The 22,500-nt window shown below is 50.0% G+C and overlaps 1 protein-coding gene across 1 annotated transcript in view; it reads right to left on the reverse strand.

The window, feature by feature from the left end:
• LOC119583697 (histone-lysine N-methyltransferase, H3 lysine-79 specific-like) overlaps positions 1-22,500 on the reverse strand; it is a gene marked incomplete in the record, with an annotated part of 145,940 nt that overhangs the window by 36,431 nt on the left and 87,009 nt on the right. The window contains 2 exon segments of the mRNA XM_037932332.1: positions 10,900-10,963; positions 16,301-16,375. Coding sequence (XP_037788260.1) covers positions 10,900-10,963; positions 16,301-16,375 — 139 coding nt within the window.

Consider the following 22,500-nt stretch of genomic DNA (forward strand, 5'->3'; position numbering starts at 1 on the left):
GAGAGCACACATGCAATCAGCCAAGCAGCAGGACGCACCACCTTACCTGCACAACCTGCCCTTGCAACCGGGCGTTCACCTGAGTGCTGCTGCGGGGAGAAGAGGAGGAGGAGGAGGAAGAAGAGGAGGAAGAGAAGAAGAGGAGGAAGAGAAGAGAGGAGGAAGAGAAGAGGAGGAGGAAGAGAAGAGAGGAGGAGGAAGAGAAGGAGGAGGAGGAGGAAGAGAAGAAGGAGGAGGAGGAAGAGAAGGAGGAGGAGAGGGAGGGGGGAGGAGGGGAAGATGGGGGAGGAGGGGGAGGGGGAGGAGGAGGAGGAGGAGGAGGAAGAAGAAGATGAGGAGGGGGAGGAAGAGAAAGATCAAGAGGAGGAGGGATATAAGGAAGAGGGAAAGGAAGAAGAAGAAAAGGAGGAGGAGGAGAAGTACAGAGGGGCAGAAAGAAGAAGAGGGAGAAGACAAGAGAGAGGCGAAGAAAGGAGATGAGGAAGAATTAAAAAGATGACGAAGGGAAAAAAGTAGGGGGATAGCAAGGAGGGTGAGGCTCGAGAACAAGGCAGAACGAGACGAAGTAAAGGAATGTGAACCAAAAAAAGAAGAGGATCGGCGTTTAACTGCAAACGAGGAGGAGGAGGAGGAGGAGGAGGAGGAGGAGGAGGAGGAGGAGGAGGAGGAGGAGGAGGAGGAGGAGACAAACGTGCCCGAATGAGGTGGAACAGAAAGTAAGAGGATAAGAAGAAATACAGAGGGAGGGAGATGGAGAGAGTGAGGTAGGAGGGAGGGAAAGGAACGGGAGAGAAAGAGTGGGAGAGAGAGAGGGAGAAATAAATAAACAAACAAACAAACAAACAAAGCAAGAAAGAAAGAAAGAGGAAAGCGCAAAAGTATCTACATGTCTGTCCACAGCCACACAATACTAGGTTAAGGACATTATATCTTATAAGCCCCTCCCCCACCCCCACCCCCTCCTACCATCATCCTTGAATTACTACTTAAATGAGACCACGCTCGTCTGGGCCCATTCATTCATTCATTTTATTCACTCTTTGTCTCTCCCTTCTCTTTCGTATAGGGTTCCCTTCTCATTTTCTCTCTTTTTCTCTTTCTCTCTCTCTCTTCATCCCTACATGCCTGCCTGCCTGCCCCTGTCTCTGCCCCCCCCCCCCCCTCTCTCTCTCTCTCTCTCTCTCTCTCTCTCTCTCTCTCTCTCTCTCTCTCTCTCTCTCTCTCTCTCTCTCTCTCTCTCTCTCTCTCTCTCTCTAATGATCCCGGAACTAATGATTCAAGCACTTTATCCACTTCTTTATTTTCCTTGCGTCTCGAGTAACCACCACCTGTGTTTTAGTCATGCAAGTGCCCGCTCCACAGTGATGAGAGGGCAGATAACATTCCAACTTTCGCTAGCCCTATTAACTATTATCAAATAACTAATTTGACTAACTTAGCCATTCACTGTAAACGAATTGTCGGCATATTACCGCCGTTATTACGTCACAAAAGGGGCTACACCAAGCAGCGCTCAAAACGCGCCACTTCAAGCTCTGCAATCAATATTCATTAGAGATCGATAAAAAAAAAAATCGAAATGGCAAACCGCATTAATATTTCATTTAAGCTTGTACACCAGCTCTCCTCCGAACTGCAAACTCCCTCGCCAACTTTCCAGGCATGCATGACAGTTAACATTAAGTAGTAACAAAAAAGGGTGGAGGTGGGGGGAAAGGAGGAATTGGGGAGGGGCACATGAAATATAAATAACGAAAGAGAGTGGACTATCGATTCCCTATTTATACCTGTAGGTGAATGCGCGCGTGCATACCTAGGCTACCATGCGGACTTTAACCTCCTGACCTTCTATTGCCGATACACACACATACTCTTTCTCTGTTCATCTGTCCCTAAATAAATAAACCTAAAATTAGTTTACCTAATACTTTTATACGCCACAAAAATTTATATATTTGATATAAAATCACACTTCTAGTGAGGAAATTCGGAGGAAAGTACAAAAAATTGTTATGTTCGTTTTCCGTGCAGTAAACGTGGCAACGTCGGCATACCAGCCGGTGCACTGCATGTTGAAGCGTCACATCGGCAACGTCGCGAGCAACAAATCCCACTAGGGCCATCAACCAATCAGCCCTGCTAAGGTGGGGGAGGAGAGCGGGAGGGAGGAAAGGGAGAGGTTTGATTCGATCTATCAACTCTTCTTACAAATCATTCTCAACCGAAACGCAAAAAATGCGCACGAGAAATGGCGCTCTGCGACTGCCTCTCCTTTGCACCCAGGCCCTGGATTATGTTCCGTGTACCATATGGCTTAGATTGAGTCTGGCGCGAGAGGACCTTGGCAACAATGGCTGCATCTTCAATTGCTCCCCGTGCCAGCCGGCGGCACACTGGGGGTTCACCTTAATAATTCACCAGGTGGAACCAATCTACACGTTTATCCCGTAGCAGAAGTCAACCCTACATTTCCTCCTTCCATTAACATGTTACCAGCGCCTAGTCTTGTCCGACAGGAATCGAATGCTCAAAATGGCAACCCAACTACAGCAGCACACGCAGTTATCGATACTCGGTGTTGTCCTGAGTGTCATGCTAATAATAGCGGGCGTTGTCCCGTGCAATAAAACATGAACACGCTCTCCCGCCAATAAAGCAAAGTACAGCGGAGGAGATGCTTATGAACGGTTAAATTATCCTTCTATATCTCTCTCTCCAAACGAGTTTTCTAGCATGTAACTCCTCCACAGCCTCTACCACATACACACAAAATCTATAAATATACAGGTACTGGCTGAAGCAGTTTTTAACGCCTGCCATAAACAAACCGGTCCTGTTATATTCACACCAGAGTAGCCGATAACACTGGGCCTATGAGGCTCGTTCGAGTAACTCGTCTGACCGATTAGCTTCACACTTTTTTATTGATTTATTTCCGTAACATTTTTAGACAATTTCTCTCTATACGTGTATACAATTTCCCAGGCACATTTTTAGGCCACCCTACCATAAACAAGTAATAAACAACAGTCCCGTTTTACGAGCGTGTGGCAAGAGTGATAAGGGTGACAAGCGTGACAAGCAACACAAGAGGAGAGGAGTGAGAGGACCGGGGTGATGACACCTATCCGGGCGCGTTCCCACACTAAAACCAAAAATTGTGGTTCCAAGCGTAGAAAAAAAACGAAGCCAAATCTGTGCCCTAAACTGTGGCGATAATCTTGGTTAACCTTCCCTTCCCTTACCCCTCCCTCCTCCCTCCCCTCCCTCCCCTCCTCGACTCGAAACACCTAACACATTGTCTTTGGGAATTCGATTTGGTTACGGTTTGGGGGGGGGGAGCGGATGGAGAAGGGAGATTTTAGCGTTTTAGTGTGGGAGAGAGGAGGAAAGGGGGAGGGAAAAGGGGGGAGAGAGAGAGGGAGAGGGAGAGAGAGAGAGAGAGAGAGAGAGAGAGAGAGAGGAGAGAGAGAGAGAGAGAGAGAGAGAGAGAGAGAGGAGAGAGAGAGAGAGAGAGAGAGAGAGAGAGAGAGAGAGAGAGAGAAGAGAGAGAGAGAGAGAGTGAGAGAAAGAGAGATACCTCATTGTACAGTCGTAGCAGGGTGTATCAGGGGGACATGAAAGAAGAGGAAGAGACAGAGAGAGGGGGGAAGGGGGAATAGAGAGGGAAGGGAGGGAGGTAGAGAGGGAAGGTGAGGGGAGGGGAGGGGAGGGGAAAGGGAAGGGGAACGAGGTGTCGTCGGCGGGTATCGTGTGAAGAGAGGGAAGAGCGTTCGGAGCGTGGGAAAGAAAGGATGCAACTCTCCATGGCGCCGAACGTTGCAATGTCCCATGGGGGTTGGAGGGGGTGGGGGCCGGGGGGTGAGGATCCGAGGAGGGAGGAGGGGGGGTAGGGGTTGTCAAGTTGGTTGGAATCTTCGACCGTGAACTTTAAGGGGGAAGCGAAAGGAGGAGCAAATAGGAAGTTGGAAAGTTGCCGTGGTTGGAGAAGCTTTGCTGGAATCCACAACCTCCCCTCCATCCTCTCTCTCTCTCTCTCTCTCTCTCTCTCTCTCTCTCTCTCTCTCTCTCTCTCTCTCTCTCTCTCTCTCTCTCTCTCTCTCTGTGTGTGGTGTGTGTGTGTGTGTGTGTGTGTGTGTGTGTGTGTTGTGTGTGTGTGTGTGTGTGTGTGTGTTTCTCCACCTCTCTGGTTCTTTCTTTATCGTTCTCTCATCTATTCCTCCATCTATCAAACTCCCAACGAGCGTCCCCTTCTCCCTTTGGGTAGCGTCCTCTCTTACGCAATCCCCTCGTGCCCCTCTCCCTCTTGCCCACCTGCCCTGTGCCCTCCATGTCGGGTCGTCCCAGCTTCCGATCGTCAGGTGTCTTTGCCCCCCCCCTTCCTCCCTCATCAATCGCAGCTTCTCTCCCCCGTTTGATTTTCTCTCGTCTCTCTTCTCCCCTCTTTCGCTTCTTCTCCCCCTTTATAATCCCCCTCATCCCCTGCCGAGCATACCGGGGTCCCGATACCCTTTCTGTCTCATCATCTGCGTATCTTTCGTCCTGAAACTTTAACTCCCGCGAGAAGGCCACTGCTCTATCGCCCTTATCTTCCTCCTTATCAATTGAAAACAACAACAACAAAAAACAGGAAAACATACAAATAACAACAACAACAAAGAGAAAACCATGGGGCGTATCTCATCCGTCATACGTACAAAAACAAACAGAAAACAAAAGACAGACAGACACAACCACATCGCCTCTCCACAAAACCGACAGTATTACGCCAGCAACAGGTATTATTATTACTGCAGAGAAGAGGGGAGACGGGGACGGGGGAAGGGGAGGAGGGAAGATGAAGGAAAAAGGAAGGAGGAAACAGGAATGAGGAAAGAGTGATGGAGGAAAGGGTGGAGGAAAGAGTGGAGGAGGAAAGAGTGGAGGAGGAAAAAGTGAAACAGGAAAGAGGAAAGGAGGAGGAAAGGGAGAAGAGGGGGTAGGTGAGGGAGGGAAAGTGTAGAAAAGGGGAAGGGGAAATCGTAAGCAAGGTGGTTAATGAGGTTAAGGAAGGGAAATGAGGGGGACGGGGGGACGGGGGGGGGTGAGCAACCAGCTGATTTGTTTCGTCCTAACAAAGTTCTCGAGACAGATGACGACGGCAGTGAAAGCGTCTCTCCTCCTGCCAATTGCTGATCGTCATCTTTCAGGAGTTATTTCCTGCTGTAGGCGAGCTGAACTTTTGTTTTCCTTACTTTTTCTTTCTTCTGGTTGAGATATATGGAGGAGATAAACAACAATAATGATGGATAAATGGGAGATAACACTACACTGAGTGAGTAAGAGAGAGAGAGAGAGAGAGAGAGAGAGAGAGAGAGAGAGAGAGAGAGAGAGAGAGAGAGAGAGCGCAAAAAGAGCAAAGACAAGGATAGAGAAAGAGCAAAGTGAAGGATAGAGAGAGAGAGGAGGAGAGGCAAAAGGGCAAAGAAAGGAAAGAAAAGCAAAGGAGAGGAAGAGAGAGAGGGGAAGAGAAAGAAAAAGCGAAAGAGTGAAAGAGGAAAAAAAGAAAAGAAAAAGAAAGGTGGAAGAAGAGAGAGGTCCAAAGAATGTAATGATGGAAGTGTCTTGTATGGTGGCGTTGGGGGAGGCAGGTGCTAAGGGAAGAAAGAGGAGAAGGGGTGAGGGTGCTCGTGTAGGGGAAGGAAAGAGGGAGATGACAGAGAGAGAAAGAGAGAGAGAGGGGGGGAGAGGAGAGAGAGGGGGGAGGAGAAAGAGAGAGAGAGAGAGGGAAGTAGGGAGGAAACCAGTGAATGGAGAGAGGACAGAAAGGCTTAGCAAGACAGTTCCCACACTTCACAATGCTTCCTCGCCGATGGGCTCCCGGTTGAGATGTACCTCCTCCTCCCCCTCCCCTTCCCTCCCCTAACCTTCCTCCTCCCTCAGCCTCCCCTCCTGCCCCCCCCCCTCCTGCCTTCATAACACGACGGCGTAACGGGATTCTCTCTCGGCGACCGTAGCTTATAACACCGCACCAATAACCTACTCCCTCCTCTGCTACCGTAACGCACGCACGCACGCCCTGTAACACCGTTGTAACTCAACCCCAACATGTAAACCCTCCCCTTCCCCTCCCTCCCCCTCTATCAAACCTCTTCTTTCGTAAGCCTGCACTTCTTCGTTTATTCTCTATTTTTTGAAGAATTCCCTTGCTCTCTCCCTTGCTCTCTCTCTCTCTCTCTCTCTCTCTCTCTCTCTCTCTACTACCTTTCTCTCTCGCTCTCTCTTTACCTTTCTCTCTCGCTCTCTCTTTACCTTTCTCTCTCGCTCTCTCTTTACCTTTCTCTCTCGCTCTCTCTTTACCTTTCTCTCTCTCTCTCTCTCTACCTTTCTTTTCTCTCCATTCTCTCTCTTTCTCTCTCTCTCCTTCACATGTAATGCTGTAACGGTGCCTGTTACGATGGCCTTACTCCCAATTCACGCTCCACCTCTCCATTCTCCTCCCTCTTTCTCAGTCTTCCCTCTCCCTCAATCCTCCCTCATCCTCCCTCCTACTCGAAAGGGTTATTTATTGTGTCAGCGAACTAACCAGGGCGGATAATTTGCTTACGGGCATGAGGCGTATGATTCCACCTGCCGCTGTTATGGTGTTCCTCATAAGGCCCCTGTATTTGGCAGCTGCCCTCCCGTGGTGGCGGAGATGAGATGCCTGGCCGGTGCGTCTTCAAGAAATTACACTGTTCTCGGTGAAAGCCTTTGACTGAAACCCATTGCCTAACTCAAGCAGTCTAGATCCTCTCTCTAGAAAAAGAAAGAAAAAGAGATAGGGAGGGAGAGAGGGAGGGAGAGAGAGAAAGAGAGAAGAGAGAGAGAGAGAGAGAGAGAGAGAGAGAGAGAGAGAGAGAGAGAGAGAGAGAGAGAGAGAGAGAGAGAGAGAATGGACAATAGATAGGCATACAGTATATTAGCTATCTAAAGAAAGAGGGGGAGAAGGGTAAGTGCGAGAACGGAAGAACACGAGAGCGAACGAAACCCAAATTCGCCAAGGCCAAAGTTCCCAGCTTCCCAAACGGCGGCGAGAAAAGTGCACAAAACAAGTTACATCCGAGAGCCGTGGCATCGCCCACCGATGGCACTAACAGACGACGAACCATAAAAGGCAGTGGATTATGGCACATGATACTGACAACCACTGACGGGAATCTGTACAGCATTGCCAAGTGTAGTTTGTTTTGCCAGTGATGTCACTCGCACGCTACACTGTGTGCTTACCCGAGAGCCATGCTGGGTGATATGGAAAGCAGAAACTGTGCAAATACATGAGTTTCCGTACGTAGGTCCACCTAAGCATAAGGGCGAGCAGTACTGCATTTCCCTTTATAATATTTTACTAAAATATACTCCAAACTACAAAGCATCAATTTTCTGCTCGTCTGCCTCTCGCCCTAAAATTATACAGACACAAACATCCGCAAAGGGAACAGAGCCACAGACACGTGCTGCTACTGGCAGTCACTGGTACGCAGGGTACACACGGTACGCCTCACCACGCACCCATGGCGAGAGGGAGATCAATATCCCGGAGTACAAAGAATGGAAGCAAAGGGAACGTGAAGGCTCTCCACCTGGCCACACCGCCACAGTGGCTACGGGAGGAGGACGGGCTGCGGGGGGAGAGGGAGAGGGGGAGGGGGAGGGGGAGGGGGAGGAGGGAGAGGGAGAGGAGAAGGGGGAGGAGGGAGAGGGAGAGGAGGGAGAGGGAGAGGGAGAGGAGGAGGAGGAGGAGGAGGAGAGGAAGATGATAAGTGGCAAAGATATCGTTGTTGCTTAAGCTAAAATCTATCTACTAGTCTATGCATTCATCTCCTATGACTCACTAATTAAAGGACAGGACAAAAAAAGGTTGACAGAAACACCAACTAACAAAACTAACTAATGCCTGGCCGATTAACCAACCGAATGATTCTTAATTCTGATTTGCTGACTGACGCTCTCGACTTGGCTTCTTTCTGATTAAGTCTACGGACTAACTGATCGTCTTTAACTGTTTTTTTTTAAAGGAAATGTTACCCGATTCCCATTCCTAACCGACGGACTGACTCTCAACCCTATCTTGTCACCTGCAATGGCATTACAAAAGTCAGCCGCGAAGCCCTAAGGGTGTGTGCAACAAGGGTTGTGATGAGGAAGAGGATCTGAATGAGGAAGAGGAGGAGGAAAAAGATGATGAAAAAAAGGAAGAGGATGAGGAAGAGAAAGTTGACGATGAGGAGGAGGAATGTGTATATACAGACGGAGGAAGAGAGAAAAAAAGGAACGTGAACTGAGGAATGAAGAGAAGAAAATCGTGTCGGACTTTTGGTGGGGCGTTTGAGAGCGAGGGAAGGGCGGCGTGTGCGAGCGTATACGCCGCGTGCGGGCGTGGGTGGGTGGGGATTGGTCCACTGCCAGGGACGTATTGATCCAGAAGGCGTGGAGGAGGAGGAGGAGGAGGAGGAGGAGGAGGAGGAGGAGGAGGAGGAGGAGGAGGAGGAGGAGGAGGAGGAGGAGGAGGAGGAGGAGGAGGAGGAGGAGGAGGAGGAGGAGTGGAGGAGGGGTGGCAGAGGAAGAGGGCCAGAGGAGGGCCAGTCAGCTAGCCTGCCTGCCTGCTGCACGCCTCCCCCCCTTTCCCCGCTCCCTCTCCCCATCCCCACTCCCCTCTCTGACACTCAACTCGTCACCATCAACAACGCGAAGCCGCTGCCACAACCCCTGCTTTACGCCGAATCCAGTCTGCTGTTGCTTTGCTTCGACCATCAATAATTTCCAAGGAAACTCAATTGAAGTGCGATGTACTGCAGCTATGAGAAGGACTTCGCAACTGCTGCAATTTTTGTGTATCGTCTGGTACTGAAACGACGCTGGCTTGCATTCCTCAGTTCTGTCTCCGTTTTATTGATATTATTCTTTATAATATTTTATTGATATTATTGTGTGCGTGTGTGCGTGCGTGTGTGCGTGCGTGCATGTGTGCGTGCGTGCGTTTGCGTGTATGCGTGCGCGCATGTGAGTGTGCGTCTACCAGACATACTGCATCTACCGCCAAGAGGTCTCGCTAATTCTTTCCTCTGCACTTCCCCTTCATCCTTCCTCTTCCCGCACTTGTGACAGCTCTCCTTCCCCTTTAAACTGTTTTTTCATGTGTCCCTCTCTTTTGCTTCATTAGTCAGCTTGTGGACCCTCTGCGCGCACACACGCTGCCAACCCCCTTCTCTTTCTCTTCCTCCTCCTCCCTACCTCTCTCTCTCTCTCCCACCTCCCTCCCTCTCTCTCTTCTTTCTCTTTCTCTCTCTCTCTCCTTTCCTTCCCCCCTCTCTCCTCTCTTTCTCTTCTTTCTTCTTCCTTCTCCCTCCCTCCTTCTCTACTCTCCCTCTCCCTCTATAGACGGCCTTCCCCTCGCTCCTGAGATGTGACCTCCTGGAATGCGACCTGTGACCTCTGGCCGGATGCTGCCGTGACCAAGCACGCAACATCCCCGTTCCACCCCTTCCCCACCCCCTCCCCCCTCACCATCACGAGGCTAGAACAGCTTCAGGATCTCAACCTGTTTAATCGCCAGAGAGAGAGACTGAAAAAAAACTGGTAGAATGTAGCACCTGGGAAAAAATCGACAGTTCCGAATGCTGAGTTCAGCCGTCAAAGGAATCCTAATGTGAGAGGGAGGGAGGGTTTCGACGCTCTCTTTCTCTTTCTTCTCTCTCTCTCTCTCTCTCTCTCTCTCTCTCTCTCTCTCTCTCTCTCTCTCTCTCTCTCTCTCTCTCTCTCTCTCTCTCTCTCTCTCTCTCTCTCTCTTTGGTATGTATGCACGCATTCATGTATATGTATGTGTATTTTGGTGAATGTAAGTGTATGTGCATGTGTGTATATGTATATCTATCCCTATTTGTATGTTTTTTTTATATCTATCGGTATTTCTGTGTATGTCTGTGTATAGTTATGTGTATTCGTATGTGTTCATTTATATGCATTTACCTATATGTATATGCAGTAAGACATTTTTATGTATAGATGTTTACAATGTGTGTGGATGTGCATTTAGATGTATTGCTGCGTGTGTTAAGCTGCATTAATGAGTTTGTTTCTGCCCCTCTCTTCTTGGCTCTGATAATCGTCCCTCGTGTTTCCACTGCCTTTCCCGATTTTCCTCCGCGCTGCACCCGCACGTGAGCCAACATGATGACACACAGTCGACCGACGGTCACGCACCCTAATCTTCGCGCTCTTCGTAAGCCTCCGCTTGGAAATGCTCGGTACGGAAAGGATAAGGAAGGGCAAGAGGAAGACGGAGAGGAAGGGGGGGAGGTAGAGGGGGGGTAAACGGGTACGCGCGCGCGCGAGCGCGCGTTTTAAAAAGCAATTGACATACTACCAAGAAAAGACGTCACACTAAAAAAAAAAACTGCCACGTCTAAAATCGAGGGAAAATCGTACTTCAACCCCACGCTAAACAGCGTAACACGACGATGGGGAAATTAATGAGGTGGAAGCCATGACGTAGGCATGACGTCATGGTAGCGCCGCTGCATGACGAAGAGGAGGAGGAGGAGGAGAAGGAACCATTGGAGGATGGTTTATGAGAAGGGGTTGCAACCATTTTCATTTCTAAATAGAAAACCAAACGAAAACAAAGATAGAGATTGATGATGACGATGATAACGATGGACGGGACGACAATAATGATGACGATGGCGACGATGATGATGATGATGATGATGATGATGATGATGATGATGATGTGATGATGATGATGATGATGATGATGATGATGATGATGATGATGATGATGATGATGTGATGATGATGATGATGATGATGATGATGATTGGTGATGATGATTTTTGTTAGGGCAAGACAAGGTTCGGGAGATACACGTACGGTACTCACCAGCTGAAGAATGGAGTCGATGGCACGGTTGTACTTGTCGCACAGCTGCCTCATGCTCTCGTAACTGCGGGCAAAGGGCGGCTGGTTAGGCATGTGGATGGTGATGCTGGCGATATTTATTAATGATTATAATCAATAATAATCATTTCATGATGATAACATGTAATTCTAATTAATAATAATAATCAACTTAACAACAATAATAAAAAAATTATATAACAACAACACAGTAATAATAATAATTGATAACAACATTAATACTAAATAACAATAAAACAATATCCAACAAGTTATAATAATAGCAGCAATAAAAATAGTAACAATAACAGTGGTCATTAGTACCATTTCTATACAATACCAACAGCAAAAATAAAAACCATTTTTCTCCATGCGCCTTTAATATTCTCCCACAGGTGTTCACTCTATGAGGGTTCTGTTGACGCACGTCACTTCACCCAGTGACATCAACCACTCGTATGCATGTCGATGACTTTTGCTGTCTGTCTACCTGTCTGTCTGTGTGTCTGTCTGTCTGTGTGTCTGTCTGTCTGTGTGTCTGTCTGTGTGTCTGTCTGTCTGTCTGTCCGTCTGTGTATGTCTGTCCGTCTGCCTGTCTATCTGTTCGTCTGTCTGTCGGTCTCCAGCTACATCCTCTTCGCACCTTATCACCCCCACATCACCCTCTGTTCGCGTGTCTCCCTCTTGTCTGCCTCCCTGGCTGTTTACCTGTCCTGTGCGTCGCTTGGCTCCTCCGCCTATCTGCCCCTCTGCCAATCAGTCTCCTCGCCTGCTTGTCTTATCTCTCAATAATCCGGAGTGTTTATCTCTTCTTCCATCGTGGCCCCTCGTGCCTCCCCCCCTCCCTCTCCCAGAGCCCCCCCCCCTCTCGATCGAGTGCTTCAGTGCGACCACCTACGTGAGACGACCATCTGCCAGAAGACGACCACCTGTGTGAGACGACCATTTGCCTGAGGACGACCACCTGTGTGAGACGACCATTTACCTGAGTACGACTACCTATGAAACGACGACCTGCCTGAGTACGACCACCTATGTGAAACGACCGTCAGCCTGAAAACGACCATCTACCTGAGTAAGACTACCTATGAGACGACGACCTGCCTGAGCACGACCAGCACAAGCTTACGCCCAGGCAACTCGTGCGGGTCTGCTCTGTTTCCTTCGCCAGGCCCCCCCCGTCTCCACCGAACTCATTTCCGAGGAAGAGGTGGAGAGATAAAAGTTGAAAGTATAGTGAGTGAGAGTGAGTGAGTGAGTGAGAGGAGAAGAGAGAGAGAGAGAGAGAGAGAGAGAGAGAGAGAGAGAGAGAGAGAGAGAGAGAGAGAGAGAGAGAGAGAGAGAGAGAGAGAGAGAGAGAGAGAGAGAGATGATATATGTGTATGTGTGTATATGTGTATGTGTGTATATATATATATGTGTGTGTGTGTGTGTGTATATGTATGTGTGTATGTGTGTATATGTGTATGTGTGTGTATATATATATATGTGTGTGTGTGTGTGTGTGTGTGTGTGTGTGTGTGTTGTGTGTGTGTGTTTGGTGTTGTGTGTGTGTGTGTGTGTGTGTGTGTGTGGTGTGTGTGTGTGTGTGATGGTGTGTGTGTGGTTGTGTGGTGTGTGTGTAGAGTGGTGTGGTGTGTGTGTGTGCTTGTGTGTGTGTGGTGTGTGTGTGTGTTGTGTTGTGTGTTGTGTGTGTGTTGTTGTGTGTGTGTGTGTGTGTGTGCGTGTGCGTGTGTGTATGTGCATGTGTGTGTGTGTGTGTGTGTGTGTGTGTGTGTGTGTGTGTGTGTGTGTGTGTGTCTGCGTATGTGTATGTGTCTGCGTATGTGTATGTGTCTGCGTATGTGTATGTGTCTGCGTATGTGTATGTGTCTGCTTATGTGTATGTGCGCGGTACGTGTGTGTGCGTGTGCGGTATGTGTGTGTGTATGTTTGTGTGTATTTGTCTGTGTGTATCTCGCTTCGCCAGCCTTGACATTTGGCCGTAAAGATGCGGACGAGCAATCCAAGGAACGGATGTAGGAGGAGAGCGAGCAGGGAGGGGGGAGGAAGGGGAGGAGAGGAGACAGATTCAGAGTATCGAAATTCATCATACATTACATCCGGGCACGTGCGACCTCTCTCTCTCTCTCTCTCTCTCTCTCTCTCTCTCTCTCTCTCTCTCTCTCTCTCTCTCTCTCCTCTCTCTCTCTCTCTCTCTCTCTCTCTCAGTTCTTGACCCCGGCGCACCTACATACCCTCTGACCTCGCTATTCCATTTAAAATTCCTGGCGATGCAGAGGAAGACATGAAATGCAGAAAGAAAAGGATGCAGAGAAGAGACGGAGAGAATGAGAGAATGCGTGAGTGAGTGAGTGAGAGAGAGAGAGAGAGAGAAAGAGAGAGAGAGAGAGAGAGAGAGAGAGAGAGAGAGAGAGAGAGAGAGAGAGAGAGAGAGAGAGAGAGAGAGAGAGAGAGAGAGAGAGAGAGAGAGAGAGAGAAAAGAGAGAGAGAGAGAGATGAGAATGAAAGGAGAATAAAAACGAGGTAAGTAAGGCATGCACGACGGAATGTTGCCATGACACACTAAGGAATGGCAGTCACTGAGACGAATGGCGCAAATTCTCCTCTAAGAAGTGCTTCGCCAAGCTCGGAAAAGGAAAGGGAAGAAGGAGAAGGGGAAAGGAGGAGGGAAAAACAGAGAGAGGAAACAGGGCCAACAGAGAAATACGATGCGATGAGAGGCAAGAGCGAGAGGAGAGAAAAGGGGAGAAGGAAATAACAGGGGAGAGATAGAGAGAGAGTGAGAGAGTGAGAGAGAGAGAAAGAGGAAAGGGAAGGAAAAAAGATGAAGGAAAAAAGTGGAGAGAGAAGGCGAGGGGGGGGGGGGGGTAAATGGAAAAGGAGAAAGAGGAGGGAAGGGGGAGACAAACGAGGGAAGGAAAAGACGACAGGGAAAGAAGGAGAAATGCAGGGGGCGAGGAAAGACAGGGAAGGAGAAGCTAGAAGAGAGAGAAAGAAAAAAAGTAGAAAAAAGGGAAAGAAAAAAATGAAAGGCAAGGGAGAGGACAGAGAATGGCGGGGAAAGGGAGAGGGAAGTAGGCCGAGGAAGGCCAGCCATTCCGTGAGGACGAGGAGCGATCGGGCGGGCAGGTGCACGCGCGGCCGGGGAGTCCCCGAGCCCTCCGGTCGCCCAACACCATCTCAGACTTGCCCTCTCTGGCCTGTCTGCCTGTGTCAGTCTGTCTACGCGCGTATCTGTCTCTTTTGTCTGCCTCTCCGTCCGTCCGTCCGTCCGTCCGTCTATCTGTCTGCTCTCGCCTGCCTGTCTGTCTACGCGCGTACCTGTGTCTGAGTCTGTCCGTCTGCTAGTCGACTGTCTTACCCTCTTTCGTATCTGCCCTTTCACCTTCTCTCGCCTGCACGCTTCACAGTCTCTTTCTCCCTGTCCGTGTTCTTCCTACATTCTTCCTACATTTGGCCTGCCCTTTCTTCGCTTGCAGGCTTATTTCCCCTTTCTTATTTAACTCTCAGTTCGATGTTCCTTTACCAGAAGATCGGTACCTTTATCGAGTCTTCAGTAACAGAGGGCAACGTTACTGAACGCAAACAGGTCACAGGCTTGGTCTTTTCTTCTGCCCACTTCACTCCCTCTGCTTCTTCTTATATCCCCCCCTCTCTCTCCCTCTCCCTCTCTCTCCTCTCTCCCTCTCTCTCTCCTTTTCTCACTCCCTTTCTCCTTCTCTCTCTCCCTCTCTCTCTCTCCTCCCTCCCACCCTCCCTCCCTCTCTTTCTCTCTCTTCTTCCCCTGCCACATCCCTCTTCCCTTCTCCTTGTCCATACCCTCCTCCCTCTCTCCTTTCTTGTATTCGTCTCCTCTCTGTTCCTCTCCCATTTATCCATCCCCCCTCCCTCTTCTCTCCCTTCCTCTCTCTCTCTCTCTCTCTCTCTCTCTCTCTCTCTCTCTCTCTCTCTCTCTCTCTCTCTCTCTCTCTCTCTCTCTCCTCTTCATTCCTCTCCTCCCCTTCCCTCTCTCCCCTCCTCCTCATTCCTCGCCTTCTCCCTCCGCTCTCTCTTCTGGGATGCTGGAGGGGGAGATGAGGGCTCCAGCATCGCCGCCAACCATCTGCCGCCCCAGCCTCCGTAACTACAGCCATCATGGGGATAATACTGGGCGTCCTGACCGCTGTCCTGATAATCATCCCCCCCCCCCCATCCGCCCCTCCCCCTCATCCAGCCCATCCCTAACACATATCCCCACCAATCTACGCCTGCATTGCCCTATCCCCTCCCACTCGCCCCTCTCGAAACTGCCCTCCCCATCTAACCCACTTCTTGACCAATTAGGCTCGCCCACCTTCCCTACTCTCTCTATTTATCTTCTTTTTCTACTTCAATTTAATCCTCCCTTTCCTCTCCTCCTCCTTAATCTTCCTCCTACTTCATCTTTGTCTCTCTCCTTCCTCCTCCTCCTTCTCCTTCTCCTTTTTCTCCTCCCCCTCCCCCTCCTCCTTTTCCTTCTCCTTTTTCTCCCCCCCTCCTCCTTCTCCTTCTCCTTTTTCTCCTCCCCCTTCTCCTTCTCCCCCTCCTCCTTCTCCTTTTTCTCCTCCCCCTCCTCCTTCTCCTTCTCCTTCTCCTTCTTCTTCTTCTTCTTCTTCTTCTTCTCCTCCTCCTCGCCCACGCCACCCTCCAACCACCCAAACTCACCTGACCGCCCTCTGCCCTCCCCATGACCCCCACCACCCATGACCCCCCAACCCCATGGCCCACTACCCATGACCCCCCCACCCCCTCCCCTTCCCCCCCATCAGCCGCGGGAGGCCGGACAATAGGGAGTGAGAGAGGCCGCCGACGTCTCAGCCCCTCTTAGGCCTAAACAACCCCCCTCCCCCCCATCTCCCCGAGCTCGACGTTCCAAAGAGCTAAAGAAAAGAAAGAAAAAAAAAAAGGTATTCACGAAGGCTCCCTGGCTAGGCCTCTCGTGCTTCTCCTATAAGGAACGAGGTGACCACGCAGTAGCCCAGTTAGAAGAGGGTAAAAAAAATGTGTGACGACGAACCAGATGTTTATGTTGATAAATGAAGGTAAATAACCTGACCACGATAAACCTATAATAAAAAAAATGAAATGGAAAACGAAACTAAAATGCATAATAAAAGCAAACTTCATAACTACATCCTTAAAAGTCTCGACAAAAGTTACCGAAAAACAAATAAATAAATCGAAAATAAACAAACAAAACTATAAACAATGAAAAATATATATACCATAACAAAAAAGTAAATAGAAACAAAAATAGTAATAGAAATAGAAATAGAAATAAAAATAAATAAAAATAAAAATAAAGATAAAGATAAAGATAAAATAAAAATAAACCATGGCAACAAAGGTAATCAAAACTCACCTGCGAGTATCGTAGTCGGAGAGAATGTTGACTTCCATGGCTCTCTTGAGCTCTGGTATATCCTCGCACACCCATCTGCAACACCGAAAAGAAAAACGTCAGCCTAAAACGTAAAGTACATGAGGATGGAAGAAGACGAACAGGGGGGGGGGGGGGCTTTCACGGGGGGAATATCCTCTCGTCATGAGGAAAGACTAATATCTGATAACAGCAATGCGACATCTGTTGTCAAATAAATGATGTAAAAATCGGCTTCTAAAAAAAAATGTGTATAGGCCTAAACCACCTCGCATTCTCCCCTAGACAAGGGATTCGCCAATCACACGCGCGAATAGGTCACCAGACCCACCAGAAGCAGGGGGGGGGGGGGGGGAGACTATGTTGGGTATCATGTTGGGGGGAACTTCGCTCGCCACGAAGGAACCCCAAACAGTTAGGCCTGGGGAGGGGGGGAGAGATCGGGGGAAGGGAAGGAGGGAGTAGGGGGGGAAGCAAGCGCGGCCCCTCGGGAGAAAGGTAAGACAGGTGGGTTCCCTGGCTTTCCTTGGGGGCCCGAGCAAAGGTCGATGGGCTGGGTTAGGGGCAGGAGTAGGGCCAGGAAGGGGAGGGGGAAGGCCAGGAGGGGAAGCGGAGGGGAGGGGATAGGCCAAAGCAGGTTCTCCTCGGTGCAGGCAGGACCTTCCCGGAATATTCTTCCTCACCGGCCGGAGCAGCTCGGCAGGAAACGCCACACACGGGAAGGAACAGGTTAACGTGTAAAAAGATGGACGAAAACCCTAACAGGATGATATAAAACATGGAAGTAACGCCAAAGCACGCAACCTTTATGACCCAATAACATCAGTCATCTTCGTGTCGAAGACCCAAACAAACAAATTCGAGCATTATTTCTTACTTTTTTTTTCCTCTTACATTCTCTCTCTCTCTCTCTCTCTCTCTCTCTCTCTCTCTCTCTCTCTCTCTCTCTCTCTCTCTCTCTCTCTCTCTCTCTCTCTCTCTCTTCCCTGGCCTGTTCACCTGTTGGTTAGCTTACTTAAGTTACCTGGATGAACATGCTGAAGCCAAGGACGATAAGAAACCAGCAACACGAGAAACGCCTTGGACACACGTTCGCTTGTATGAAAGTGAAAACGACCTTTTTTTAGACAGGCAAGCAAAAAAGGTAACAAGATTTACAAAAGGCAATTCACCTGGATGAAACAATTGGCAGGCCTGAGCGAAGGTAACTAATATATGTCTTTAGCTTATTGCAAAGAACAGCTGCTGCATCGTTATAATCAACAACAAACAATAATTTTAAATGAAAATCAAACACAGGGTGAGACGCTGATGGGAGGGAGAGGGGGACGGAAAAGGGGAGACCGGTCAGACAGCCCCCCCCCCCCCCTACTCTACATCCCATCTTCCTATCACCCATACCATCCTTCAACTGTCTTGGGAGGGAGGGAGGGAGGGAGGGAGGGAGGGAGGGAGGGAGGGAGGGAGGGAGGGAGGGAGGGGGGGAGGGAGAGAGGGAGAGAAAGGAGAGACGGCAGGAAAGGGGGAGGAGCGAGTCAAAGGGAAGGGAAGGGAAGGGAAGGGAAGGGAAGGGAAGGGAAGGGAAGGGAAGGGAAGGGAAGGGAAGGGAATGAAAGTAGTCCGAAGTAAGGGAGGAATAAGAGGGAAGGCTGAGGAAGGGAAAGAAAGGAGAAGCGAGGAGTGGGAGAGAGGGGAGTAGACCGGAAAGGAGAAGCGAGGAGTGGGAGGGATGGAGGGGGAGGGGGGGAGAAGGGCATGGAGGTGCTAAACATGGCCGACCTAGGGGAGCCATTTCGCGAAGGCCGCGGGTGGGAGAAGGGTCAGGGGGGACAGGTCGGTGGGGCGTCGGAACTGATGTCAGTGATTTTCCTTCCTATTGCTGTTGTTTTAGTTGGGCATTGCTATGCTGGTGTTTCCGTAATGCTTAGATGATGATAATGGTGATGGTATTCGCAAACTAGCCGTGTACATTATCGTAACGGTATTCTGTCGTGACACTTAGTTTAACTCAACCACCACGAATTTATGTTCTGTCCCCTGTATTTTTTTTTCTTTGGTGAATTTTGTTACACAGAGATGACTCTACATGAGCTCAGCCAGCAAGGAGTCAGAAGTCGGCCCTAGACACCGATCCTGATTTCCCCGTTCCTTGAATTGGCGGGAAAAGGGTTTTTCTTTTTCATAAAATTGATATTGACACTGTTAACATTGTTATTGATATTATGATTATTAAACTGTTATTAAAATATTGATAACATAATAGACCATGAAAAAATGCAAAAGACTCTTTCCAAGAGTCAAGGAAAAGGGTAAACAGGCGAGATAGGTAGGAATAATAACTGACTAAGCACTTGTGGAGCCATCTATGTGTAAATACAATAAATAAACTTATATTACAATGGGCATGGAATGTATTCTTGCCATACGTGCCGATTGGGTTAAGGCCATGAACATAATGCCAACAGAGATGACGATAAGGAAAAGGAAAAGGAAAAGGAAAGGAAAGGAAAAGAGAAGGAAAGGAAAGGAAAGGGAAGAAAAGAAAAAGACACAAGGACAGACAGACAAAGAGATAGAGAGGGGAGGGGGCAACAGATATAAAACGAGGTTAGTAAGGCATGCGCGATGAAGAAAGACAGCGAGAGCGAGAGAGAGAGAGAGAGAGAGAGAGAGAAGAGAGAGAGAGAGAGAGAGAGAGAGAGAGAGAGAGAGAGAGAGAGAGAGAGAGAGAGAGAGAGAGAGAGAGAGAGAGAGAGAGAGAGAGAGAGAGAGAGAATGAAAATGTTTGGATCGACGGCAGCGTGAGTAATATCTCTGAATATTTTTGCCCTGGGTTCACGTGTATGAAAATCTCCTTTTTTCCCCCCCGTGCATGTGGGTGCCGTGCGACCCTGGATGTGTGCTAGTGAGTGAGTGAGGCAACGCATTAACATACTCCGTGACGTCAGAGAGCTCCCGGGAAGCCTGCGAGAGAATCCCGCCTTGTGAGTCAAGCCAGGCCGTGCCGAGATGCTGTCCCTCCCCCGCCCCGCCTCCTGCAGCTTCCGACAAGAGGTTATCCTGTCCAGCAACATCCTGCGGGGGAGGAGGGGGAGGGAGGGGGGAATGCAGGGGAGGAGGAGGGTGGGGAGGTGGCCCTGATTCACTCCCGTGCCGATGCAGCTGCTGGTTCAGGGATGGATGCTGTTGTTGCTACTGCTGCTTGTGTCTGCTTGCGTCATGCGTGCACACACACACACGAACGCACGAACAATATCAAAAGCATGACGCATGGCCACGCCCAACCCACGTCACATCGAACGGGAAAAGAAGGGGGAGAGAAGAAGGGGAAAATAGACGGAAGTGAAGCAAAAAAGGGAAATGGGATATGGGGGGAAAAGGCACGAGCGCAAGGGCCCAGGAGACAGAACAATTTCTAACACAAATGCTGACGACAAAATCCCCTCCCCCCTCCGCATGCGCAGCGAAGTGTGTCATGGATGCTCTTCTACAGGAACTGCGCTACGGAGGGGGAAGGGAAGGGTAGGAGGAGGGGGAGGGAAAGGTAGGAGGAGGGGGAGGGAAAAGTAGGAGGCAGGAGTAATAAGAAAGAGGCTCTCCCTGCCCCTCACTCCCTCCGCCTCCGGCTCGAATCATTCTCCGAAGATAACGCTTGAGTCACTCTCCCTTGAAGTAACCTTAAGAGAGCAAGCAAGCACTTCCGGGCCAGTGCCACGCGAGGGCGAGGGGGGAATGAGGGGGAAAAGTGGAGGGGAAAGGAGGAGCGCATGCATCCGGAGGGCACACCCGGGGAGGGCGTCATGCCAAGAGTGGCAGCCGAGAGACAGCCTAGAGACACCTGAGTGCCACTTGAGGCTGAAAGATGAAGGGACGACCTGGCACGCGAGGATGACGCTTCTAGAAGGGGCGGGGGGGTTAGAGGGTGAAGTGCCAAGGATGAGGAGGGTGGGGGCAACAGGGAGGTGGGATCCGGGAATGAAGGGCAAAGAGACAAGAAAAGTGGGCGGGGTAAGAGGTTTGAGGGGCGTACACGAGGGGGTGGCGGAGGAAGGGCACAAGAGGAAGGGGGGGGGGGGGTTGAGGGCCACGAGAACGCAACAACAAACAACATCATCGCAGAAGAGCCCGGCCGCCGTCTAGCTGTGTGTGCAGAGCCCTGTTTCCGCCCCGAGTCCTCTCCGCCCTGAAGCACCAGCCGATCTCCTTCTGGGGCACCGACGCCACTCACGCCCACGCGTGCCTCGGACACGCCCGCACCCGCAGAAGTTCACAGCGAATTACAGCGAGGACCTCCAGCTCAGCCGTGGCCTTGAATGAGTCTCTTAGTGAACAAACGCACGTACTACATCAAATATGAAGGCACGCACACATACACAGAACAAAAGAGGCTTGACAGAGAGCCGGACATAGGCAGACACACATGTTGGGGGAAGGGATGAAGGGATGGAGGGATGGAGGGATGGAGGGAGGAGGGAGAGAGAGAGAGAGAGAGAGAGAGAGAGAGAGAGAGAGAGAGAGAGAGAGAGAGAGGAGAGAGGAGAGAGAGAGAGAGAGAGAGAGAGGAGAGAGAGAGAGAGAGACAGAGAGAGAGAAGGGGAAAGGGGGAGTGAAGAAGTGAGGGAGGGGGAGGAGAGGAGAGGAGGAGGAGGAGGAGGAGGAGGAGGGAGGAGGAGGAGGGAGGGAGGGAGGGAGGGAGGGAGGGAGGGAGGGAGGGAGGGAGGGAGGGAGGGAGGGAGGGAGGAGAGGAGGGAAGAGAGAAGAGAAGAGAAGAGAAGAGAAGAGAAGAGAAGAGAAGAGAAGAGAAGAGAAGAGAAGGGAAGAGCAGAAGAAAGAGGAAGAGAAGGAAGAGGAAAACGGAGACGGCAGGAGAGGGAAGGAGGAGAGAATGGTGACCTCACCAGTCTCAGACGCTTATCACCATCTCGTGTCTCGTGACGTCTACACAGCAAAAACATCCTCCCCTCCGTTTCCCCTCCCTCCCTACCCTTCCCCAATAAAAACAATCCTGAGATGACCTGCTTCAAGTTGCAGCTATTTCGGATCCTGGCAACGGAGGGCAAAAAGGGGTTTTGGGTTTGTTGTTCAGTGTATGTGTGTTTGGATGAGTGCATGTGCGGACATAAGCAGACACTCCCTACCCACAACCAAGCTGGTTCCTTGTGACTGATATATCCCTGGCTGTTCCCAGTGTATGTACGTTTGGATGAGTGCATGTGCGCGCGTGCAAGCTGCCGCGGAAGGGTGTGTTCAACGGCAAGATGTGGTTGTGCTCTTTTCCTAGCTTACATGCACTCAGCCACTCAGTGTCTGCTACGTGGATAACGGGTCGTCACGCCGGGCTTCCTGTCTGACCTTGCTGTCGCGAATGTTCCTCCCCCTCCTTTACCCCCCCTCCTCCTTTCCCGCCTTCCCTTCCTTAAAATATAAGCAAGGCGTGTATGTATATATATCTACTGTATGAAGTGTTTATATACATGCAAGTATGTATCTATCTATCTGCGAGTATCATATATGAATACCTTATATGACTATCAAATACGCAGACACACAACACAACTCAGTGAATATATACACATGTACGTGTATGTATATCTATGTATATAACATTTCTGCCCCGCCAGCCAGCGCGGCATTGCGACCGCCTGACGAGGCTGAGCGACGGCCCGTGACGCGGCGGTCCACCTGGAAATCTAGAACCGTGGAGCTCCGATACCCCCTCACCCCCTGCCTTCTCTGGCCTTCTGCCCCCTACACCCCCTGCCCTCCTAAGGTCATCCTGCCCCTACACCCCCTGCCCTCCTAAGGTCATCCTGCCCCTACACCCCCTGCCCTCCTGAGGTCTTCCTACCCCCTTCCGGCCCCACCCTAACTCCCTACCCACCCCCAAGCTGGTTCCTTGTGACTGATATATCTCTGGCAGTTCCCAGCGCGCGCGTCCCTCACCCAAGCGCTCTGTAGGATCTGGGCTGATTGCACACCTCCCTCCTAGGAAATGAATGAATTATTAAATAAATATAATGTATGGAATAATTAACAAGACCAACACCGAAAAGAACTTGGGTAATAAGAAATACTAAATAATAATAATGATGGTGGTGGTGATGATAATAATACCTATCACTCTCGTCACCCTCACAAAAAATAACAAATACAAAACACATCAGGCGGCTCCCACCCTCCAC

This window comes from Penaeus monodon, chromosome 17, assembly GCF_015228065.2.
Source record: "Penaeus monodon isolate SGIC_2016 chromosome 17, NSTDA_Pmon_1, whole genome shotgun sequence".
NCBI classification, from domain to species: domain Eukaryota; kingdom Metazoa; phylum Arthropoda; class Malacostraca; order Decapoda; family Penaeidae; genus Penaeus; species Penaeus monodon.